This window comes from Giraffa tippelskirchi, chromosome 13 (genome assembly GCF_054371585.1).
Source record: "Giraffa tippelskirchi isolate mGirTip1 chromosome 13, T2T-mGirTip1v1.2.pri, whole genome shotgun sequence".
In the NCBI taxonomy this organism is placed as follows: domain Eukaryota; kingdom Metazoa; phylum Chordata; class Mammalia; order Artiodactyla; family Giraffidae; genus Giraffa; species Giraffa tippelskirchi.
Window position 1 is genome coordinate 16,257,612 of NC_137287.1, and position 19,169 is coordinate 16,276,780.

Here is a 19,169-nt window from a genome sequence, read left to right on the forward strand (position 1 = left end):
CTCACTTACACCACTCTTTCTGGTGCCCAGCTGGAGCATCCCTGGATGCACCAACAGTCACCTTCCCTACCCTGTTCCTAGTGGAAAGGGACTGAGCTGGTCCCAGAAACCATAAGTGACCCATCCTGGGACAGCCCAATGTCAACTGCTACCCATTGCCTCTAGGAACACACTCATTTTTTTTTATCAGATCTCAAGACTTGATTTGTGGCTTCTCTGGTGGCTCAGATGGTAAAGAATATGCCTGCAATGTGGGAGACCCCAGGTTCAATTCCTGGGTTGTAAAGATCCCCTGGAGAAGGGAATGGCTACCCACTCCAGTATTCTGGCCTGGAGAATTCCATGAACAGAGGAGCCTGGCGGGCTACAGTCATGGGGGCGGGCTACAGTCCATGGGGCCGCAGAGTCAGACACGACTGAGTGACTAACACTTTGAAGACCTGATTTAGGATTTGAGAAATATGATTACCTCATATGTGTCTGTTTCCCTGATACACAAGTCCAAATCTGAGATTATTACTCTAAGTTCCCACTGTTAATATTTACTGAATGTCTATATTGATTTCCTCAGGGATGTCTTATTATATTCCCCATACCACTCATTCTTTTTTTCTTTTTTTGGTAAAGGCAAGATGCTCATTGCTGTTTTAATATAGCAAAAATATTGAAAACCACCTAAGTATCAATAGAGGAGTCATTTTTAAAAATTTACAAATGATAATATAACCATCAACGTATTTAAAATTTTATTTATTGTTGCTATTATTGTTTTGTGGAGAAGCATCCAGACTGCATTTGGCACATTCATTTTTATGAGGTGCTTAGGACTGCATGCCAGGCACCACCTCCCTACTGTCTAACAACACACAGACCCACACATGTAGTCGCTTACATTTAAATTATTAAATAAAGTAAAATCTCAGTTCTTCAGTTCCACTAACCACATATCCTGGGCTCAGTAGCCATTGTTCAGTTGTACTGCATTTGACCACTTAGATTATTAAATATCCCCATCATTCTGGAAGGTTCTATTGGACAGTGCTGCACTACGTCATCTTGTTTCTATTGTGCTTTCAATTGGACACTAAGACCATAGCAGCACTAGCCTTGGAATTCTCTCCATTTCTGCTGTAGGTAGCAGACTCAGCTTTATCTCAGACTCAGCTTGCAGTCTGCTCTGACCTCCAGATCTTTTTTGGCTATGCTTTTAGGGGTCTGGGACTCGTCCCTTCTAGCACAGCATCATCGCTCTTTCCCCGTCCGTCTCAAGTGTGGCCTTTCCCTCCCTGTCTCCTCTCTCCCAGGTGATCCGCCAGCTAATGAAGAAGGAATTCACCCTGGAATTCTCCCGGGACAGAAAGTCCATGTCTGTCTATTGCTCTCCAGCGAAATCCCGGGCTGCTGTGGGCAATAAGATGTTTGTCAAGGTCAGGAATTTCCGAGTGTGCCTTGGCCCCCGTTCTTCCTAATCCTGAGCCCCTCTCTTCGGCCGTGCCGCCTCACTGTGCGCTGGAAAGAATCGTGGTCTCTGAGTGTTGTTCTGCTCCACTAGGGTGCCCCTGAGGGGGTCATCGATCGCTGTAACTACGTGCGAGTCGGCACCACCCGGCTGCCCATGACAGGGCCGGTCAAGGAGAAGATTCTGTCGGTGATCAAGGAGTGGGGTACTGGCCGGGACACCCTGCGCTGCCTGGCGCTGGCCACCCGGGACACCCCCCCCAAGCGAGAGGAGATGATCCTGGATGACTCTACCAAGTTCATGGAGTACGAGGTGAGTCACTCGCCTCACCCTCCTCTGCCACCCGTCATGTCCTACCTCGTCACGGGGCCTGCAGTCACAGGACGTCAGAGTTTGAAAGAATCTTAGGAGTCTTCCAGTCCAGGCCGCTTGGCCTGTGGTCCGTGGACTCATCTGATACGAGGGTGAGGCACTTGTTCCAGAACAGAAGCCAGCCGGCTCACTGAGCACACTTGGGTTCAGCTGACGTGTTTCCACAGTGAGGTTTTGTGCGGTTTTTTTTTTTGTCTTTATTGAATTTGTTACCATATTACTTCTGTTTTATGTTTTGGGTTTTCTGGGGCCCCGAGGCATGTGGGATTTAGCTCCCTGACCAGGGATCGAACCCACACCCCCTGCATTGGAAGGCAAAGTCTTAGCCACTGGACCAACCAGGGAAGTCCCACAGTGAGGTTTTATTAAGAGGTGGATCGACCTGTATTCTGGCACTGGCTCTTTATCTTGTAGTGGACCTACTCTCTGAGGAGCATAGAAATCCACTCCATTTTATAGAGAGAACAGTGTGGCCTGGCAGGTAACACTCAAAGCTGTAGACCAAGCAAGTGCTGAAAGCAGAAAGCACCTCCCTCACTTCCAGGTCGAGTTCTTTCTATGAAAGACAGGATCTGCCACCTAGTATGGGCCCGATTCCAGGCCCACAGGCCCTCATGGGATCAAGGAACGTTTCCTGCCCCTGAGCTTAGAGGCCTGGCTAAGGTTTGAGCACCAGGTGTAGACACAGCTCTCCCGCCCGTGCTCTGCCCAAGCCTCCTCCCCTGAGCCCGTCGCTCTCTGCTCTGTCCCCCTAGACGGACATGACGTTTGTTGGCGTGGTGGGCATGCTGGACCCACCCCGCAAGGAGGTCATGGGCTCCATCCAACTATGCCGAGACGCCGGAATCCGAGTAATCATGATCACTGGGGACAACAAGGGCACGGCCATTGCCATCTGCCGACGGATTGGCATCTTCGGGGAGAACGAGGATGTGGCTGACCGGGCCTACACTGGCCGGGAGTTCGATGACCTGCCCCTGGCTGAGCAGCGGGAGGCCTGCCGACGCGCCTGCTGCTTTGCCCGCGTGGAGCCCTCCCACAAGTCGAAGATCGTGGAGTATCTGCAGTCCTATGATGAGATCACGGCGATGGTGCGGGGACTGGGGCACGCGGGGCCTGCTTAGTGTCTATTGAGATGTCGGTCTTGGGAAGCTGGGGGCCCAGGGAGGACATGGCTGAGCGGGGGGCCCTGGTGAGATGGGCAGAGGGGAGGAATTCGGGCCCGGATGGAAGAGTGTCAAGGAGGATACAAGGAAGGGGCTGGCTCCCACTTTCTTTCTCTCCCTGCAGACAGGTGATGGCGTCAATGACGCCCCTGCGCTGAAGAAGGCAGAGATTGGCATTGCCATGGGATCCGGCACTGCCGTGGCCAAGACGGCCTCCGAGATGGTGCTGGCTGACGACAACTTCTCCACCATTGTTGCCGCCGTGGAGGAGGGCCGCGCCATCTACAACAACATGAAGCAGTTTATCCGCTACCTCATCTCCTCCAACGTGGGCGAGGTGGTCTGGTGAGCAGCGGGAAGGGCGATCAGCGGGGAACCTGGGGCTGGTGTGGGGGACGGGGTGACCACAAGCCTGGGAGGCAGGACAGACCTGTGACCGCCTCCTTCTGGCAGCATCTTCCTGACAGCCGCCCTGGGGCTGCCTGAGGCCCTGATCCCTGTGCAGCTGCTGTGGGTGAACCTGGTGACTGACGGGCTCCCGGCCACAGCCCTGGGCTTCAACCCCCCAGACCTGGACATCATGGACCGACCCCCCAGGACCCCCAAGGAGCCCCTCATCAGTGGCTGGCTCTTCTTCCGCTACATGGCAATTGGGGGTGAGCAGGATGGCACCCCAAGTTTCTTCCCCACCCTCAGCTTCCCCACGGCAGCCACACTGGCTGGCGGGCCCTCTGCCTCCACCAGCTGTTCATGGCCACCAAGCCCTCTCAAGCCCTCCTATCTCCCCAGCCCTGGCCCCCCCAATTCCCATCTCCTCTCCCCCACAGGCTACGTGGGTGCAGCCACCGTGGGAGCAGCGGCCTGGTGGTTCATGTACGCTGAGGATGGGCCTCACGTCACCTACAACCAGCTGGTAGGGCAGGACCGAGGCGGGAGGAAGGGGCAATGGAAGAGGGTGGCGTGGAGGCGTCTGGGGGATCCCAGCTTCTCCCCTCGCCCCCGGCAGACTCACTTCATGAAGTGCACGGAGCACAACCCCGACTTCGAGGGTGTGGACTGTGAGGTCTTCGAGGCCCCCGAGCCTATGACCATGGCCTTGTCTGTGCTGGTTACCATCGAGATGTGCAATGCTCTCAACAGGTGGGCCCACGCCCCCTCCCCTTGCCTGTCTGGAGACCACCGCCTTTGTCCGCTGGCCCTCCCGCTCATCACTTCTCTCCCCTGTGCGCCCCCCACCCTGGCTCCGCCCGCCGCCCCCTTGCAGCCTGTCTGAGAATCAGTCCCTCGTGCGGATGCCACCCTGGGTGAACATCTGGCTGGTGGGCTCCATCGGCCTCTCCATGTCCCTCCACTTCCTCATCCTCTACGTGGACCCTCTGCCGGTGAGCCTTCTTCTGGCCAGGAGCTGCCTGCCCCCCACCCACGGGGGCCTCTGCAGGGGTCCAGAGGGAGGGATGGTCAGGCTGGCGCAGTGGTGGCTCTGCTAGCTCCTTCTCACTGCCATTCCCGCCTCCCCACCAGATGATCTTCAAGCTCCAAGCCCTGGACCTGTACCACTGGCTCATGGTCCTCAAGATCTCCTTACCAGTCATTGGGCTCGACGAAATCCTCAAGTTTGTTGCTCGGAACTACCTGGAGGGTAAGAGGCTCCCCGCCTCAGAGCCCCATCCGCCCCCCAAACCCCGGCACAGCCCCCTCCCTCCGCGCTGCGAAGGCACCCACCCCCCCACTTCCTTTTCAGGTGGGTGAGTTCCCGGGGTCCGCCGGCCCGTGCCCTTTGCCGAGTGGCCCACCCTTCCCTCCTTTCCCCCCGCTTGCCCCTCTGAGCCCTGTGCAGACATGGTCTCCTAGGCACCCCCACAACCTCCCCAGCCCTCTTGGCCCCTGCGCCCGCCTCCCTCCCTGGATAACGGTGTCTCTCTGTCCTCTCTGGCCATAGGATAACCCGTTTCCCCCTCCTCCATCTCTTTGAACCGTGTCACAGGTATCACCCCTCTTTCTGCCCTCGCCCCAGCTGCTGTGCCCCTTGCCTGCCCCTCTCCCTTCAGGTGGCACTGAGGTCACTTGCCCTTGCAGCTCCACTTGGAGCCACTGCCGCCGCCACCACTGCCACGCTTCCGAGTGGGGGCGGGCACCACTGTCTGCTGGGCTGCGCTGCGTTGCGCTGGCTGGACGCTGACATGTCTGCTGCTGGGGCTGCAGTGGTTGGGAGGAGGGGGGCTGGGGACACAGCTGAGTGGGGGGTGGCGGGGGGGGCCCTCCAGGTGAGTGTGCCGGGGGACAGGCAGGGAGCTGGGAGGGACTGTTCTTCTCGGGTCCTGCCCAGCCCCCCAAGATGAGAAAGTCTCATCCTTCCCTTTCTCTTTGTAGATCCAGAAGATGAAAGAAGGAAGCAACCAGGCCTTTTGCCGTCCCTCCCCACCCCATAGTGACACATCTTTGGCCAGAGCTGTGGCACAGGCCCCCCACCCCCCACAACGTTCCCTACTCCTCCCACCCTGACATTCTTGTTTATAAATACAATGTCCCCTTCACTTTTCCTCCCCCCTCAGCAACCTGTCCCCCTTTTGCCCTTGTGAAACCTCCCCTCCCCGACCCCATGGGGCTCGCAGGGACAAGGCGACTGATTGAGCTGAGCTGCTTATTTATTGAAAATAAATGACAGAAAAATCTGGCCTTGTCTCTGTGCACACATCTTGGGGCCTGGCTTGGGCCCCTGGGGACAAGCATCTTAGTGTCAACGCAGTCCGGGAAGCAGCCACCTGGCCCAGGGCGCGGGTGCGGAGGGGCCTGGGGATGCACCCCAAGGCTCCTAGCCACCACTCGCAGCTGTCCCTGGGGGAAGGGGACGTGAGGTGACGGGTGTGGCTGTTAGTCTGGGTGGCAGCGGGGACAGGAGGGTTGGAACCCAGGAGGCAGCATGGCAGCTAGAAAGCCACAGGGCTGAGCCGCCCCGCTGGCTCACGGAGGGGCTTGGGACCCTCGCCTGGGTGTCATCTTTGGAAGCAGAAGGCCCAGCCTCCCTTGGGAGGAGCGCTGCAGTGGACGGGGCAGCGGCGGCCCCGTCACCTCAACCCCGGCCTTGGAGAGGGTGACGACTCTATCCTGAGACCACCCCCCCAAGCCTCGGCCTCACGGTTCAGGAGTGGAGAAGGGCGGTATCCCCCAGGGTGGGCGGGCGCCGGCCCCTCAGGTGTCCTTGATGTCCCTGACGTCCCGAAGGGGCACCTCGTCTATGATGCCGCGCACCTGCTCCAGGCTCTCTGCCTGGCGGATCCGTTCCAGGCGCACCTGTGGGGGCCAGCGAGGGTGGCAGAGGGCCCTCGGTGGGAAAATGCAGCCTCCACCCTGCTGGCCAGCCGCTCCCCCCACCACGAGGGGCAAGAGCTCAGGACTCCTCCTCCCCCAACCCACAGTGAAACTGGCTTCAAGGGAAGAAGTGGGTCCTCAGACAGCAGGCCGAGGAGGGGCGGGCAGGGGCAGGCGGGACTGACGTGATGAGCACACGTTACGCTCACATGCCAGGCCCTGGGCCACGGGCTTCGCGTGACCAAGAAACATGGACACACAAGATTGTCAGTGTTTTTTGAGCAACAGCTCAGAGGAAAGGACGGTGCCAGCCCCAGGGGGAGGAAGAAGACTCCTCTAGCTGGGGGCCTGTCCTTGCGAGACCTAGGACAAGTCGCCAGGAGTCACGCCAGCCGGGTGGGGAAGGGACACGCCGTACCTGCAGGGCCTGGGACAGTCGTACGAAATCCCGCTGCACCTGCTCACTGGTCTCCAGCTCCGCCTGCAGCCGCAGCATCTTTGCCCGCTGCTCCGAGAGCAGGTCTGTGAGCTGGGCCTGGGGGCACAGGACATAGAGCTGAGGTCTTGGATGGGATGTCTGGACGGGGTTACCCCTTCAGTACCAACCCTGATCCTGACCTCTTCTGTGCAGCCTGAGCCCTGTGGTGGCCTGAGGACTTCCTGCTGCTTGGCCTGAGGGAGACATAAAAGGCAGCAGGGACCAGTGAGGGTCTTGTCCGTGCTGCCAGCCTCCCCCGTCACCCTGGCCTGGCCCGGGTCCTGTCTCACCTTGCTCTGTTCCTCCTGGACGCGCTCCATCTCCATCCTCAAGCTGCACAGGGAGGCTGGGGAGTCAGGCAGGGCCAAGACGTCAGGCCCACACCCTGGCTCCTTCCCCTCCTGGCCCGGTCGGGGACAGGCTCCCGCCCATACTCACCCTCTAACACCTCTGTGGAGGAAGGAAAGAAAGACAGGTCAAGCAAGGCTCATCCGTCTCGCCCTGCACCCTCTCAACCCTCCCAGAGCCTGGGGGGGAATCCTCGTGGGAGCCAGCCTCCTGGGGGGGGGGTGGCTGGCACCCTCTCTCTCACCTGTCTCCTCCCGCTGCACCCTCAGCTGCCCCTCCAGGCTGGCCCTCGCCGCCGTTTCCTCGTCCAGTGCCTCCCGCAAGGTCACGATCTCAATCCGTAGCCTCTCAGCCTCGTGCTCCTGGGCCTGCTGGCGGGCCCGTGCCTCCTGCTGCGTGCGGCGCACCAGCTGCTGGAGGTCCTGGGAGGAAGCAAGTCACTGGCTGGTTGCAGGGCGGGGAGATGCAGAGGCCCTGGGGGCCAGGGACTCAAGGGGGATGGTGGGGAGGGTGGACATACACTGCCTTGGATGGGTGCTTCCTGCAGCACAAGCCCGGGGAGGAGGACCCTCCGGAATGAAGTAGAATACAAGTTCCAGATTACCCAGAGCAAGATTTGGAGCTCTTGAAAAGCTCAAAAACAACTAAAGTTATGAGCACTTCACAGTTTAGGCAGACGTGTGTATGTGTTGGGTTGGCCAAAACATTCATTTGGGTTTTTCTAGGCGCTGTTATGGAAAAACCGGAACGACTCTTTAGGCCAACCCAATAATAAAAATGACACCAAAGAAGGGCAAAGGAATGATAAAGCTGGGGATGGCAGAAGCAGAGCCAAGGAATGTGGGGCAGGGTCGCACGTAAGGAGAAGTCAGCCATAGTTCTCATAGTTCCCTGGGCAAGGGTTCCAGGTGATCTCATATTCTTAATAAAGTCAATTGATGGACGGAGGCCACGTATGGATCAATGATGATAGGTTTCAACAAACCAAAGATTCTGATGAATTCAATTTTGTGGGTCTCCTGTCACTTAAAAATAAGTCAGGGACTTCCCTGGCGGTCCAGGGCTTCAGAAGTGGTGCTTCCACCGCAGGGGGCGCAGGTTCAATCTCTGGGTGGGGAATTAAGACCCCGCATGCTGTGTGGTGGGCTTTCTAGGTGGCACTAGTGGTAAAGAACTCTCCTGCCAGTGCAGGAGACCTAAGAGACATCGGTTTGATCCCTGAGACGGGAAGATCCCTTGGAGGAGGGCATGGCAACCCACACCAGTATTCTTGCCTGGAGAATCCCATGGACAGAGGGGCCTATTGAGTTACATCCCATAGGGTCCTAAAGAGCTGGACATGACTGAAGTGACTTAGCACACAGGTATGCTCTGTGCGGCCAAAAGAATTGATAAATACAGTAAAAATAACACGCCAAATGACTGCTTCCTTTGTGTCAAAGTGAAAGTGTTAGTCGCTCAGTCGTGTCCGACCCTTTGCGATGCCATGTACTGTAGCCTGCCTGCATTACGGGCAAGATTCTTTATCTTCTGAGCCACCAGGGAAGCCCCTCTTCATGTCAAGCGCTCTGTTAACTCATTTTCTCTCTGTGCCAATGCTGGGAGGGGTCGTGGTCCCATTTTGCAGAGGAGGAAGCTGAGTCTTAGCAAAGTTGCATGAGTTGAGGACGGTGATGCAGCTGACACACTAGCCTGGGTCTGTCCCTGAGTCCCGTGGCCCCAGGCCAGTGCTTCGCTGCGCATGGAGACGAAGGGCCCACACCCTCCTTACCGGCAGCGAGCTGGGCAGCCCCTCCTCCCGGCCCTCCTCCTGCTCCAGGCCCCGGGGGGCTGAGGATGGTGGCTGCTCAGCGCGGAGCCCTTGGTTCTCCTCCGTCAGGCGCTTTACCTCGTGGCTCAGGCACTTGTGGGAGGTGGCCAGCTCCGCCTGGGGGTGGACAGTCAGGACGAGGCAATGAGGGGATGGGCGTCTCCTGTGAGGCCAGACCCTGAGCCCTCCTTCCAGACACTGGAAGGAGAACCAGGAAGCCCACGCCCTCCTTCTCAGCCAAGAAAGGAAGAAACACCCTTCAGTAAGCGTCTTTGGCTCCCAAGCTCATTGTTTTTTTTTTTTCTTTCCCTTGTTTGCTTGAGGGATCTTAGTTCCCCAAGCATGGATGGAACCGGGCCCTCTGCAGTGGAAGCATGGAGTCCTAACCACTGGACCACCAGGAAGACCCTCAAGCTCTTTCTACAGCCTCTTCGATGACTTCGAGGTCGCACAGTGGCAGCCACAGGCCACATCGGTTGTTTTATGTGGTCCCTGGATATTCATTGGAAGGACTGATGATGAAGCTGAAACTCCAATACTTGGGCCACCTGATGCGAAGAGCTGACTCATTAGAAAAGACCCTGATGCTGGGAAAGATTGAAGGCAGGAGAAGGGGAGGACAGAGGATGAGATGGTTGGATGGCATCACCGACTCGATGGATATGAGTTTGAGCAAAGTCCAGGAGACAATGAAGGACAGGAAAGCCTGGCGTGCTGCAGTCCATTGGGTCGCAAAGAGTCGGTCATGACTGAACGACTGAACAACAACTTTAAAACCTGGGAGACCACACACAAATATCCGGATCTGGCTTCTCCTGACAAATGAGAAAACCAGGCAGCATGAAGCCTGAATTCCCACATGCCACGGTCAGCAGAGTCAAGGGGCATGAAGCCCCCTTTATAGGGTCTCCGTTCGCCTGCTGCTCCTTCTGGCCGTATACCTGGCCCTGTTCAATCATTTGCCTCTCTTGTCTCGTCTCGAGAAGCATCCAAGTTTGCAATCTCTGCTTTTCATCCTCATGACTCTGCAAGCTAGGACCTATTATCTCAATTTCAAGGCGTCAGACTGAGGCTCTGGGCTTGTGGGATTAGCTTAAAGATCACTGAGTTGAGTGTGTGGTGGGCTCTGTCTGAATGCAGTACTGGCTGCCCTGGAAGCCCTCTTATCTGCCTGGCACCAACTCCAGGGCGAAGCCAGAGCGGATCGGGGTGGGGGAGGGCAGTAGGACAGGTGCCTCGACCTTCCACATGGCCCCTCAACCAACTCCCCTCCCACTCCTCTCCTGGCCCCCCCTGGCCCCCCAGCCCTCACCATCTGCAGCTGAACTCGTTCCTGCGCCTGGCTCACGGTTCCCTGCAGGGTCCGCAGCAGCTGCTCTGAATTCTGGACCTGAGCCAGGAGGACTTGCATCTGTGGGTAGAGGGGGAGGCAAGGGTGAGGCAGGGCCACAAGGAGGCCGGGAGTAGAGGCCCCATGGGGCTGGAGCTGAACCCACCTGCTTGGCGCAGTCCTCATTGCTCCGTCTCAGGCCCTCCTGCAGCTCGTCCCGCTCCCGGCTGACGCTCTCCAGGTCCTTCTGCAGCTGCCGCCCCTGCCATAGATGCTGGCCTCAGCCTCGATGGTCAAGGGAAGGCCTCTCTCCTCTCCAGGCCTCTCACGCCTTGCCTCCTGCATCTCCCTGGGCAGCACCAGCATCCGCCCAGTCGTTCCAACTAAAAGCTCGGGAACGGACGTTGACTCTTCTCTGTCCTCCACTCCCTGGGTCCAGACCACCAGCAGGCCCTGCCCGGCGGCCTCTAGAATGAATTCCAAATCCACTCACCTGTCTCCATCTCGGCCGCCACCTCCTGGTCCCAGTCACCACCTTCCTCTAAACTATGTCAAGAGTCACCCTTCCAACCAGCCACCTTACTTCCCCCGTTGTCTCTTTCCCCGATTACAATCCATTCTCACCCAGAGACCTCAGTGACCCATTATAAGCCTAAAGCAGAGCAGGCCTCTCCCTGCCTTAAACCCCACAGAGGCTTCCCACAGCTCCTGGTCTGAAACGCAAACTTCATGGCTGGCCCCGAAGCCGAGGCTGACCTTGTGGCCCCTGCCTGCCTTTCTGACCTCATCTCTCTTCCCCTCCTTGGCAGCCTTCCAGCTCTTCAGACACATCATAGTCTGTCCATCCTCTGGGCCTTGGAACCAGCAGTTCCTTTGGTCTCCGATCCTCAAAAAGCACCTCTCTTGCCAGTTAGGAAGATCTGCTCTGTCAGTCTCTACCTCATAAGCCTATTTTTTTTAAAGATTTTTTTTTGTATGTTGATCATTTTTAAATCTTTATTTAATCTGTACAATGTTACTTCTGTTGTTTCCGTGTTTTGGGTTTTTAGCTGCAAGGCATATGGGATCTCAGCTCCCTGACCAGGGATCGAACCTGCAGCCCCTGCATTGGAAGGTGACGTCTTAACCACTGGACCGCCAGGGAAGTCCCTCTACAACCCTGTTGAGTTTTGTGGTGGGAGTCTCACTCTGTGACACCGTCTTCCTCATGGGCCCATGTGCATGTCTGGGCCCGGCTCCCTCACTAGCAGAAGCTCCAAGAGGGTAGGAGTTTTCTTCTTCACTGCAGGATGCCCGGCTCTAGCCCAGGGCTGGGACAGAGCAGGTGCTCAGTAAAGACTTGAAGGGAGAGATGGATGGATGGATGCGTGCGCGTCGACAGCCCGCCCTGCCCTCTCCACTCACCTCCAACTGCAGCTGCTCCCACTGGTTGTCTGGCACCAGCTGGTAACCAGGAGGGGGCAGGTAGATGCCTTCAGGGACCAGGGTGCCCGTGGACACCAGAGAGGCTGTCTCCTCCTGCTCGGGGCTCAGGCCCTGGCGGCTGCGAGGCAAGGAGGCGCTGCCGCTGGCCCCCCCGCCGAGGGAGAAGGAAGAGATGGAGGCGCTGTCGTCACAGTTGTGGGCGAAGGCCTCGGCTGCTGGGCCCCCGTCCTCACTCAGCTCCTCGAGAGGCTCTAGCGGGGGAGATGGGTCCCGGGACAGGAGCAACTCCGTGGAGCCGTGCAGGGAAGGGGGATGCCGGGGCCGTCTCTAGGGAGAGGGGGCAAGGAAGAGACTGAGGGGCCGGGGTCCCGCAGCGCCCCTGCCTCCCTCAGCGCCCCATGGCCACCCCCTCACCTGGATCTCTTGGATCAGCTCCTCTGCCCTCAGCAGTTTCGCCTTCAGCTCCTCAATCTCCTGCTCCATGGGCAGCACAATCTCCCGCAGCTTCTCCGAGTCCTCGTGGGCCTGGGGAAGGGGCGTTGGGAAGTGACAGGCAGTCCTCCCAACTGCAGGACCCTCAGGACTGTTCAGAGCTTTCCCTCCAAGCATATCACCTCTTCTAATCCTCCCAGGCACATGCTATCACCCCCATTTTAGAGAGAGAAACACAGAGGCTCGGAGCACTTACAAGGCTTATCCCAGTTCACATGGTAGGTGGCCAAAGTCACAACTGCCTTCCTTTTGCCCACTTGTAGAGTGACATACTTTTCTCCCCCAATATCATGTGTCCCTTTTTTTAATCATAGAGCTTCACATTTTTAGCTGGGCTCATGACCCAAATCCTAGAATACCATCTAAATTTCTCAGCTTCCCTGTAACTAAGCATGGTCATGTGACTAAATTTCAGTTAATGAGATGTAGGCAGATGTGCTGTGTGTAACTTCCAGGTCAACTCCTCAGGGGCAAAGGGTGTACTTTTCTTTACTCCTCTTCCTTCTGGCTGGCTAGAATGCAGATGTGATGGCTGGTGCTCAAGCAGTCATCTTGGACCATGAGGCAGTATACTACCTATGGCGAAACAGCAACATAGGAGGAGCCTGGGTTCCTAACGACTTGTTGAGCTGCCACATCAGTCCTAGAATGTCTATTTTTGAACTCTAAGAAAAATAAAAGTGAAAAGTGAAAGTTGCATCTGACTCTTTGCTACCCCATGGGCTATAAAGTTCATGAAATTCTCCAGGTGAGAATACTAGAGTGGGTAGCCTATCCCTTCTCCAGCAGATCTTCCTGCCACAGGAATCAAACCGGGGTCTCTGCATTGCAGGCGGATTCTTAACCAACTGAGCTATCACGAAAGCCCAAGAAAAATAAATTTCTACCTTATTTAAGCCACTGATGATTTGGGTTTTCAAACTTTGTCCTACCTGTTATGTCTTCCCACACTCTCACCACTGCCATACTGCTGGCCACTTCTTTTTGCTCTCTTTTCAAGTTTGGGATTCTGTTGAACTTGCAAAGTCAACAGCCTCTGGACACCTCGACTTAGGTGTTGGACGGGCTCTTCTGTCCTTGTACAGCCAATCTAAACCAACTCACGCTGCTATTTCTCCTCTCGTTTGCACTAGGTCCACAAAAGTGACCCTGCTAACCACCCAGCTGTCCAAGGCAGAAATTGGCCAGTCATCCATCCTCTTCCAATTCATATAATTTCTGCCTCTTGAGTAACTCAAAAACCCATCTCAGACAAGTTCAGTGTAACCCTCCAAATCTCTTATACGAACATTGCCAACAGGTAGGGTAAGCCTGTGTGGCCCAAACAAAACACCTCCGATCCCATCGGAAGCCCTGAAGTACACGCTATGCAGATGCCCACACAGTGTATGAATGATGGCTGGAGATGCAGGGCCAGGATTGGAACTTTCTGACTCTGGGCCTGTGCTTCTTTCCACCGTACCCTGGCAGATTTAATTTAGCAGAGCCTTCTCCTTCACCACCCTGTGTAACCACTCCCTGAGGAACACCTGGAATGCAAGTATAGTGGCAGCCTCTGCAGGCAAATTGTGGGTTGGAAGCCTTCCTTTCTTGGGTTCCTGTTGTATCTTTGTCCTTCTCACCAGGAGATTTACTCCATCTCCCTGAGCCTCACGTATAAGGTGAGCCTCACATTCCTCATGTATAATGTGAGGTAAGTACCTACCTCACAGGGCAGCTGTGAGGCTCAAATGAGGGAAGATGTGAACTTGCCTTGAAAGCTAAAGAGTTTGGTATTATGTGTTTCCTATGATTGTTTATGACAGTAGGAATAAAAGTGATGAAATACCATAGAGATTAAGAAGAAAGCTTTAGAACTAGACTGCCTAGATTTTAAAATCCCAGATCTGCTCCTTTTTTTGACTGTGCTGGCTCTTCCTTGCTGTGCATGGGCTTTCTCTAGTTGCAGTGAGCAGGGGCTACTCTCTAGTGGTGCGTGGGCTTCTCATTGTGGTGGGTTCTCTTGTTGTGGAGCATGGGCTCTAGGGCTCTTGGGTTTCAGTAACTGTAGCACATGGGCTTGGTTGCTCTGCAGCATATGGAATCTTCCGGGACCAGGGATCAAACCCATGTCCCCTCCATTGGCAGGAGGAGGATTCTTAACCTCTGGACCACCAGGAAAGTCCCAGATCTGGTCCTTTTTATGTGCATAAACTGGGGAGAATGACTAAACTTCTTTGAGCCTCACCTTACTCATCTGTTAAATGGATCTAATGGACCTGTCTTTCAGAGGAAAGACTGGGGAGACTAAGTCTGTCCACAGTACCTAGTGCGTAAGAGGTATCCTTAAATGTTAGCTGCCCCCCACACATGACTTTTCTTAATTTTTCTGAGTCATGCCACAGCATGCTGGATCCTAGTTTTCCAAGCAGGGAATGAATCAGTGGCCCCTGCAGTGAAAGCAAGGAGTCTTAACCACTGGACCACCAGAGAAGTCCCAATTTTCCCGTGCTGAGTACAGGGTTAGTACCTAGAATTATTGCTGGGTGCCCTGCTCCCAGTGATGTGGCAGTGGGACATCAACAAACCCTGTGCCCCAAGGTCACCTTTGGCTGCCTCAACTTCTTCCCAAGTCCCTGGAGAGGGGGCGGGTAGGCTATCCCAACCCCAACCTTTTCCATCTGCTTCTCCAAGGAGTCCAGGGGGTGAGCCCGAGACAGCAGCTGCTTCAGGCGCCCCAGCTCCCGCTCCTTCTCCTCACAGTCCTGCTGCTGCTGCTGCCGCTCCTGCTTCAGAGACGTGATCTGGGCTTCATAGCTGCTGATGGAGTCTGGCAGGGCAGGAAGGGCAGAGGAGAGGGAGGGTCAGTGCATCAGCCCTACCTGGGGGCAAACAGGGAGCTCTCCATCACTGCCGCTCTCTGCAAGGCAATTTACCATAGCGGTGATGACAGTAGGCTTTGTGGTTGGACGGAGGAGATGGCTACCCACTCCAGTATTCGTGCCTGAAAAATCTCCATGGACAGAGGAGCCTGGCGGGCTATAGTCCATGGGGTCGCAAAGAGTTGGATATGACTGAGCAACTGAGCACAGCACAGCAAGGTCCTGGGCAATCTGTCTCTCTGCATAATATCCTCAGCTAATGATTACCCTGCTGGCTTGTTACAGGATCAAATGACATGATATCGGGAAGGGCTTTAACCCTCTTCCTGGTGCATAATAAATGCTAAAGATAGGCTATCTGTTGCTATTAATACATAAGAATAACAAGCAATATCTAATAACAGTCATAAATATTCATTCTGGACCAGACTCTGAACTGGGCTCTGGAAATAGAGAAATTAATCAGACACAAACCCTGACACCAGGAGCCCACAGTCCAAGGAGAAAGACAGCCATGGAAAGTTACAAAGCAGTCTGAGAAGAGCTTGTGAGAGGTCCACTCCTGGGCTTGGTGGTCCCAGAAGAAGGAGACCCTCGCTCTGCCTGCCTGGCCAGGAGAGACACCAGCAAGCGGTAAAGGACAGAAAGGACACATTAATTAAGTAACAGGCGCAAAGGCTCATGGGTGGGAAAGTGGATGGTGTGGCTGGGACATAGTGGACACACTGGAAGAACAGCAGTGAAGATGCAAGATGCCATGTCAGGATTTAGAATTCATCTTAACAGGTCAGTGGGAGTTAAAGGTGATGTTGAGTGGAACATGGTCACTTTTCATTTGCATAGCTATTTATTTTAACTCATACTAACATCAGAAGTAAAGGTTCTGTTGTCAGACTGCCAGGGTTCAAATCTTCTCCTTTCCAGCTGTATGACCTTAAGCAAGTTATCTAACCTCTCTGAGCCTCAGAGCTTCCTCTGTTAAGTGGAGATGGATAACAGTTCCTACCTCATAGAAATTCTGATGAAGATTAAATACTTATCAAGTATTTAGTTCAGTGAAAGTGTCAGTCACTCTGTAGTGGCCGACTCTATGCGAACCCACAGACAGTAGCCCACCAGGCTTCTCTGTCCATGGAATTCTCCAGGCAAGAATACTGGAGTGGACTGCTATCCCCTCCTCCAGGGGATCTTTCCAACCCAGGAATCAAACCCAGGTCTCCTGCATTGCAGGCAGACTCTCAACCATCTGAGTCACCAGTGAAGCCCAGCACTCAATAAATGCTGGTTATCGTTATTATTTAGGACACAGTTTCTTATATGGATAGGAAGTTTCCTTTAAAATAGATGTATGTAAGTTTTTAAAAAGTGGATCTATTTGAAGAACAAATATCAAGTAGATTACAAGGTAAGTCATACAAGGAGACAACCACGTTGCACAGATGGGGCACGGTTGCCTGAAATGTGAGAAATATGGGCCCAGAGAAGTCTGGAGCCAGGAGTGGTTATTAGAAAGGGAAATGACATGGTGGGATGGGAATTGGAAGTTTACTCTGGAAGCCAAGGTCAAGGCCAGACTATGGAGGGAGACTTGTAAGAAGGCTGGGGCAACAATATGCGGGAGCAGACAGAGAGCTTTGCTACAGCAGTGGCCATGGAAGCAGAGGGGTGGGACGTGACTGGAAGCTATTTCAGAGAATCTGGCCTCTGACTAGGGGAGAAGCAGAAAAAGAGGAAAGACGCTGGGTGATCTGGGACAAGCAGAGTTGATGTATCCTAGGTACAGAGAACATGAGGGAAGAGGGAAGTTGGTGCATGTGGGGGGAGGCGGAGGCTGGGCGAGGATGCGGGGGTGCTTGGGGAAGCAAGGAAACCAGATAATGAGATTTACAGAGATGAGGCCCAGGGCTGAGTCTGAAGGCCAGAGACTCAAACGAGTTCTCAGGGAACTGAGAAACTGCTCACTTTCAAGGTTGATCAGTCATTAGTGAGGGACAAGAAATGACATGAGGCCCGGGAAGAGGTAGCCTTCTGAGCTAAACTTAGCTGGAACTGACAGAGCTGCTGCTGGAGCCCAGGCTGGGGTTCTATGCAAATTAAAAGAGCACGCTTCTTCTGCTTCTTCCTCCGAGTCCCGAGCCTGCCCGTGCTACCCCCATGGGTGTAGGTCATGACCCTTTTCTTGTCATGCACTCCCCCTAATGGGGCCGAGGGAGTCTGGGAGGACCGCCTGCCTCACCTTTCAGGATGGCTTGCAGCGAGGCCACCTCCTCTTGGCATTGTCGCTGCACCGCCGCCACAGCCTCGGCCTTCGTGCTCTCGCTCACTTCGGCCACAGCCTTCATGGTTTCCATTTCTGCCAGGGCGCCTGCTAGCTCAGCCCGAAGCCGCTCGAGCTCCCCGGACTCAGCCTCAACTCTTGCCCCCTCCTGGGGCTGGATGTCCAGCGCTGTGGAGGACAGAGATCAGCCTCTTTTCTCATCACTCTCGGATTCCCAATATTCCCAAGGTATCAAATCCTCAAGTTCTGCAACTTAATACTGCAGCCAAGGTCTCCGCACCTTTACCTAACCCCGCCCTGCTCACCTGGCCACGCCCCCTCCCCGCCTCCTCACCTAGCTCTGCCTCTTGTTGTCTAGAGCCCCGCCTCTTCCTCCCTCGGTTCACCCAATCCCCTCTTTTCTCTGACACGACCCCTCCCTTCCAGTGGCCCCGCCCCTTGCCCACCTGGCCCCGCCCCACCCCTCCCACACTGGGGCCCCACCTCTAACCTGCCACTGGCCCTCCACCTCGCATCGCTAGACCACGCCCCCTCCACCTTTTTTCCCGGCGGCGTGGTCCCGCCCCTTTCTCCAGGCTCCCCTCACTCCCCCCCCATCCAGCGACGCCGAACTAGGCCCCGCCTCCGGCCTCACCGCCCCTCGCGTGCACGGAGGAGCCCTCACGTACCGGCCCCCGGCAGCCGCCGCCGGCCATCCTCGCCCGCGGCCGCCGGCGCAGCTGCCGCCATTGCCTCCGCGCAAACGGCGGGTTCCCGCACTCCCTGGTGACGGCGCTCACCGCTTCCGGGTCTTCTCGGCTGTTTCCGGATCCGCTCGGCTGTTTCCGGATCGGCCCTGGGCTCGAGGCTGAGGCCGGAGTTGGAGGGGCGGTGGCCGAGCCTCAGCCGAAGATTGCCGAGTGGACGCCCGGCCGCGGCCCCCGGTCCCGCCGGTCCCCGCCTTCTTTCTTGAGTTGCACTGTTGGACAAGGACGCCTACCCTTCAAACCCCAAAGTAGCTCTTTCATCAAAGGTCTCGCGCGTCTCCGCGTGACCTTGGAAACTCTGCTCAAATTACACGTCCTCCGGGACGCCCGCCGGCTTCTGCCTAAGGAGGACAGAGCTCTCGCGGTCTCACCCAGTCCCCGGAGCTGACCCCTTTGATCCGTCCCTGGCCGCCCTTCCGCCGGAGCTTGGCTCAGGTTACAACGAATTGTGGTCGAGCCTTCCTGCACCTCCGCTTTCGTGGAGCGTCCCTCGGAGCAGGGCTGCTGGGTCGACTTCACTTTTCTGGGCGCCTGGGCCCCCGCGTCGTCAGTCGTGGAAGTCAGAAACTTCCATGTCCCAACCCTAGTTTGATATTCAGCCAGTCACCGCTTCCTGCTAATCTTCCCCTCCCGGTGCCGCTCAAATCCCTCCTTTCCTCTGTCGGCCACTGCCCTAGGTCAAGCCCTCATTATCTGTGACCTCTCCCTCCAACAGCCGACCTGAGATCTCCCCTAGTCAGTGACAGGCAACTCACACTTAAGTCTAGAGTCTTGATTCCCCTTCTCCCAGACCCGCTTCTCCTTCTGTAAAGTACATTCCAGGAGCCTGCAAGTCTTGCAAGCTCTACCTCCAAAGGACTGAATACTCCTGAATGGGTCCCTATTTCTGCATCTTCAGCGCTGACACCCAGCCCCAGTCCCCATCATCTGTCTCCTGAACTTCTACACTGCCTCCTGCTCCGTCTGTGTCACCGTTTGACCCCCTTAGTTAATTCTCAAAGCAGTTAGAGTGATCTTTCTAAAACAGATCATGTCTCATCCCTGCTTAAAATCTGGTTCAATCCAATTTGAAAATGGGCAAAGGACACGAGTTTC

General features: G+C 55.7%; 2 protein-coding genes across 45 annotated transcripts in view; one reads left to right on the forward strand and one right to left on the reverse strand.

The window, feature by feature from the left end:
* The window catches only part of ATP2A1 (ATPase sarcoplasmic/endoplasmic reticulum Ca2+ transporting 1), a 17,338-nt gene extending 11,667 nt beyond the window's left edge, over positions 1 to 5,671 (forward strand). For 7 of the 36 annotated variants that reach the window (XM_081553296.1, XM_081553300.1, XM_081553302.1 and 4 more), the window contains 11 exons: positions 1,305 to 1,427; positions 1,553 to 1,771; positions 2,587 to 2,922; positions 3,122 to 3,342; positions 3,451 to 3,653; positions 3,825 to 3,910; positions 4,004 to 4,137; positions 4,262 to 4,379; positions 4,519 to 4,636; positions 4,937 to 4,981; positions 5,368 to 5,671. In XM_081553296.1, the coding sequence (XP_081409422.1) occupies positions 1,305 to 1,427; positions 1,553 to 1,771; positions 2,587 to 2,922; positions 3,122 to 3,342; positions 3,451 to 3,653; positions 3,825 to 3,910; positions 4,004 to 4,137; positions 4,262 to 4,379; positions 4,519 to 4,636; positions 4,937 to 4,941 (1,563 nt within the window). In that variant the 3' untranslated portion in view covers positions 4,942 to 4,981; positions 5,368 to 5,671. Of the gene's footprint in view, positions 1 to 1,304; positions 1,428 to 1,552; positions 1,772 to 2,586; positions 2,923 to 3,121; positions 3,343 to 3,450; positions 3,704 to 3,786; positions 3,911 to 4,003; positions 4,138 to 4,261; positions 4,432 to 4,484; positions 4,739 to 4,848; positions 4,982 to 5,341 lie in introns of all 36 variants that reach the window. The other 29 variants (XM_081553283.1, XM_081553291.1, XM_081553294.1 and 26 more) reach the window with 14 other exon arrangements.
* Positions 5,625 to 18,098, reverse strand: RABEP2 (rabaptin, RAB GTPase binding effector protein 2). 9 transcript variants are annotated; one of them, XM_081553321.1, is made up of 14 exons: positions 17,997 to 18,098; positions 17,287 to 17,496; positions 14,841 to 14,998; positions 12,112 to 12,222; positions 11,677 to 12,024; positions 10,439 to 10,534; positions 10,255 to 10,353; positions 8,904 to 9,059; positions 7,377 to 7,554; positions 7,223 to 7,234; positions 7,075 to 7,130; positions 6,925 to 6,978; positions 6,725 to 6,841; positions 5,625 to 6,288 (listed from the first exon to the last, which is right to left on the reverse strand). In XM_081553321.1, exons 1-14 carry the CDS (start codon positions 18,055 to 18,057, stop codon positions 6,187 to 6,189), a joined length of 1,758 nt encoding a protein of 585 aa, XP_081409447.1. In that variant the 5' UTR covers positions 18,058 to 18,098; the 3' UTR covers positions 5,625 to 6,186. The 9 variants fall into 9 exon arrangements, 8 of the variants coding, with proteins under 8 accessions (XP_081409447.1, XP_081409449.1, XP_081409451.1 ...); XR_014072312.1 differs by lacking the exon at positions 7,223 to 7,234 and having other exon boundaries at positions 7,075 to 7,117; positions 7,365 to 7,554; XM_081553323.1 differs by lacking the exon at positions 7,223 to 7,234.
* Positions 18,099 to 19,169: the final 1,071 nt, after the last annotated feature.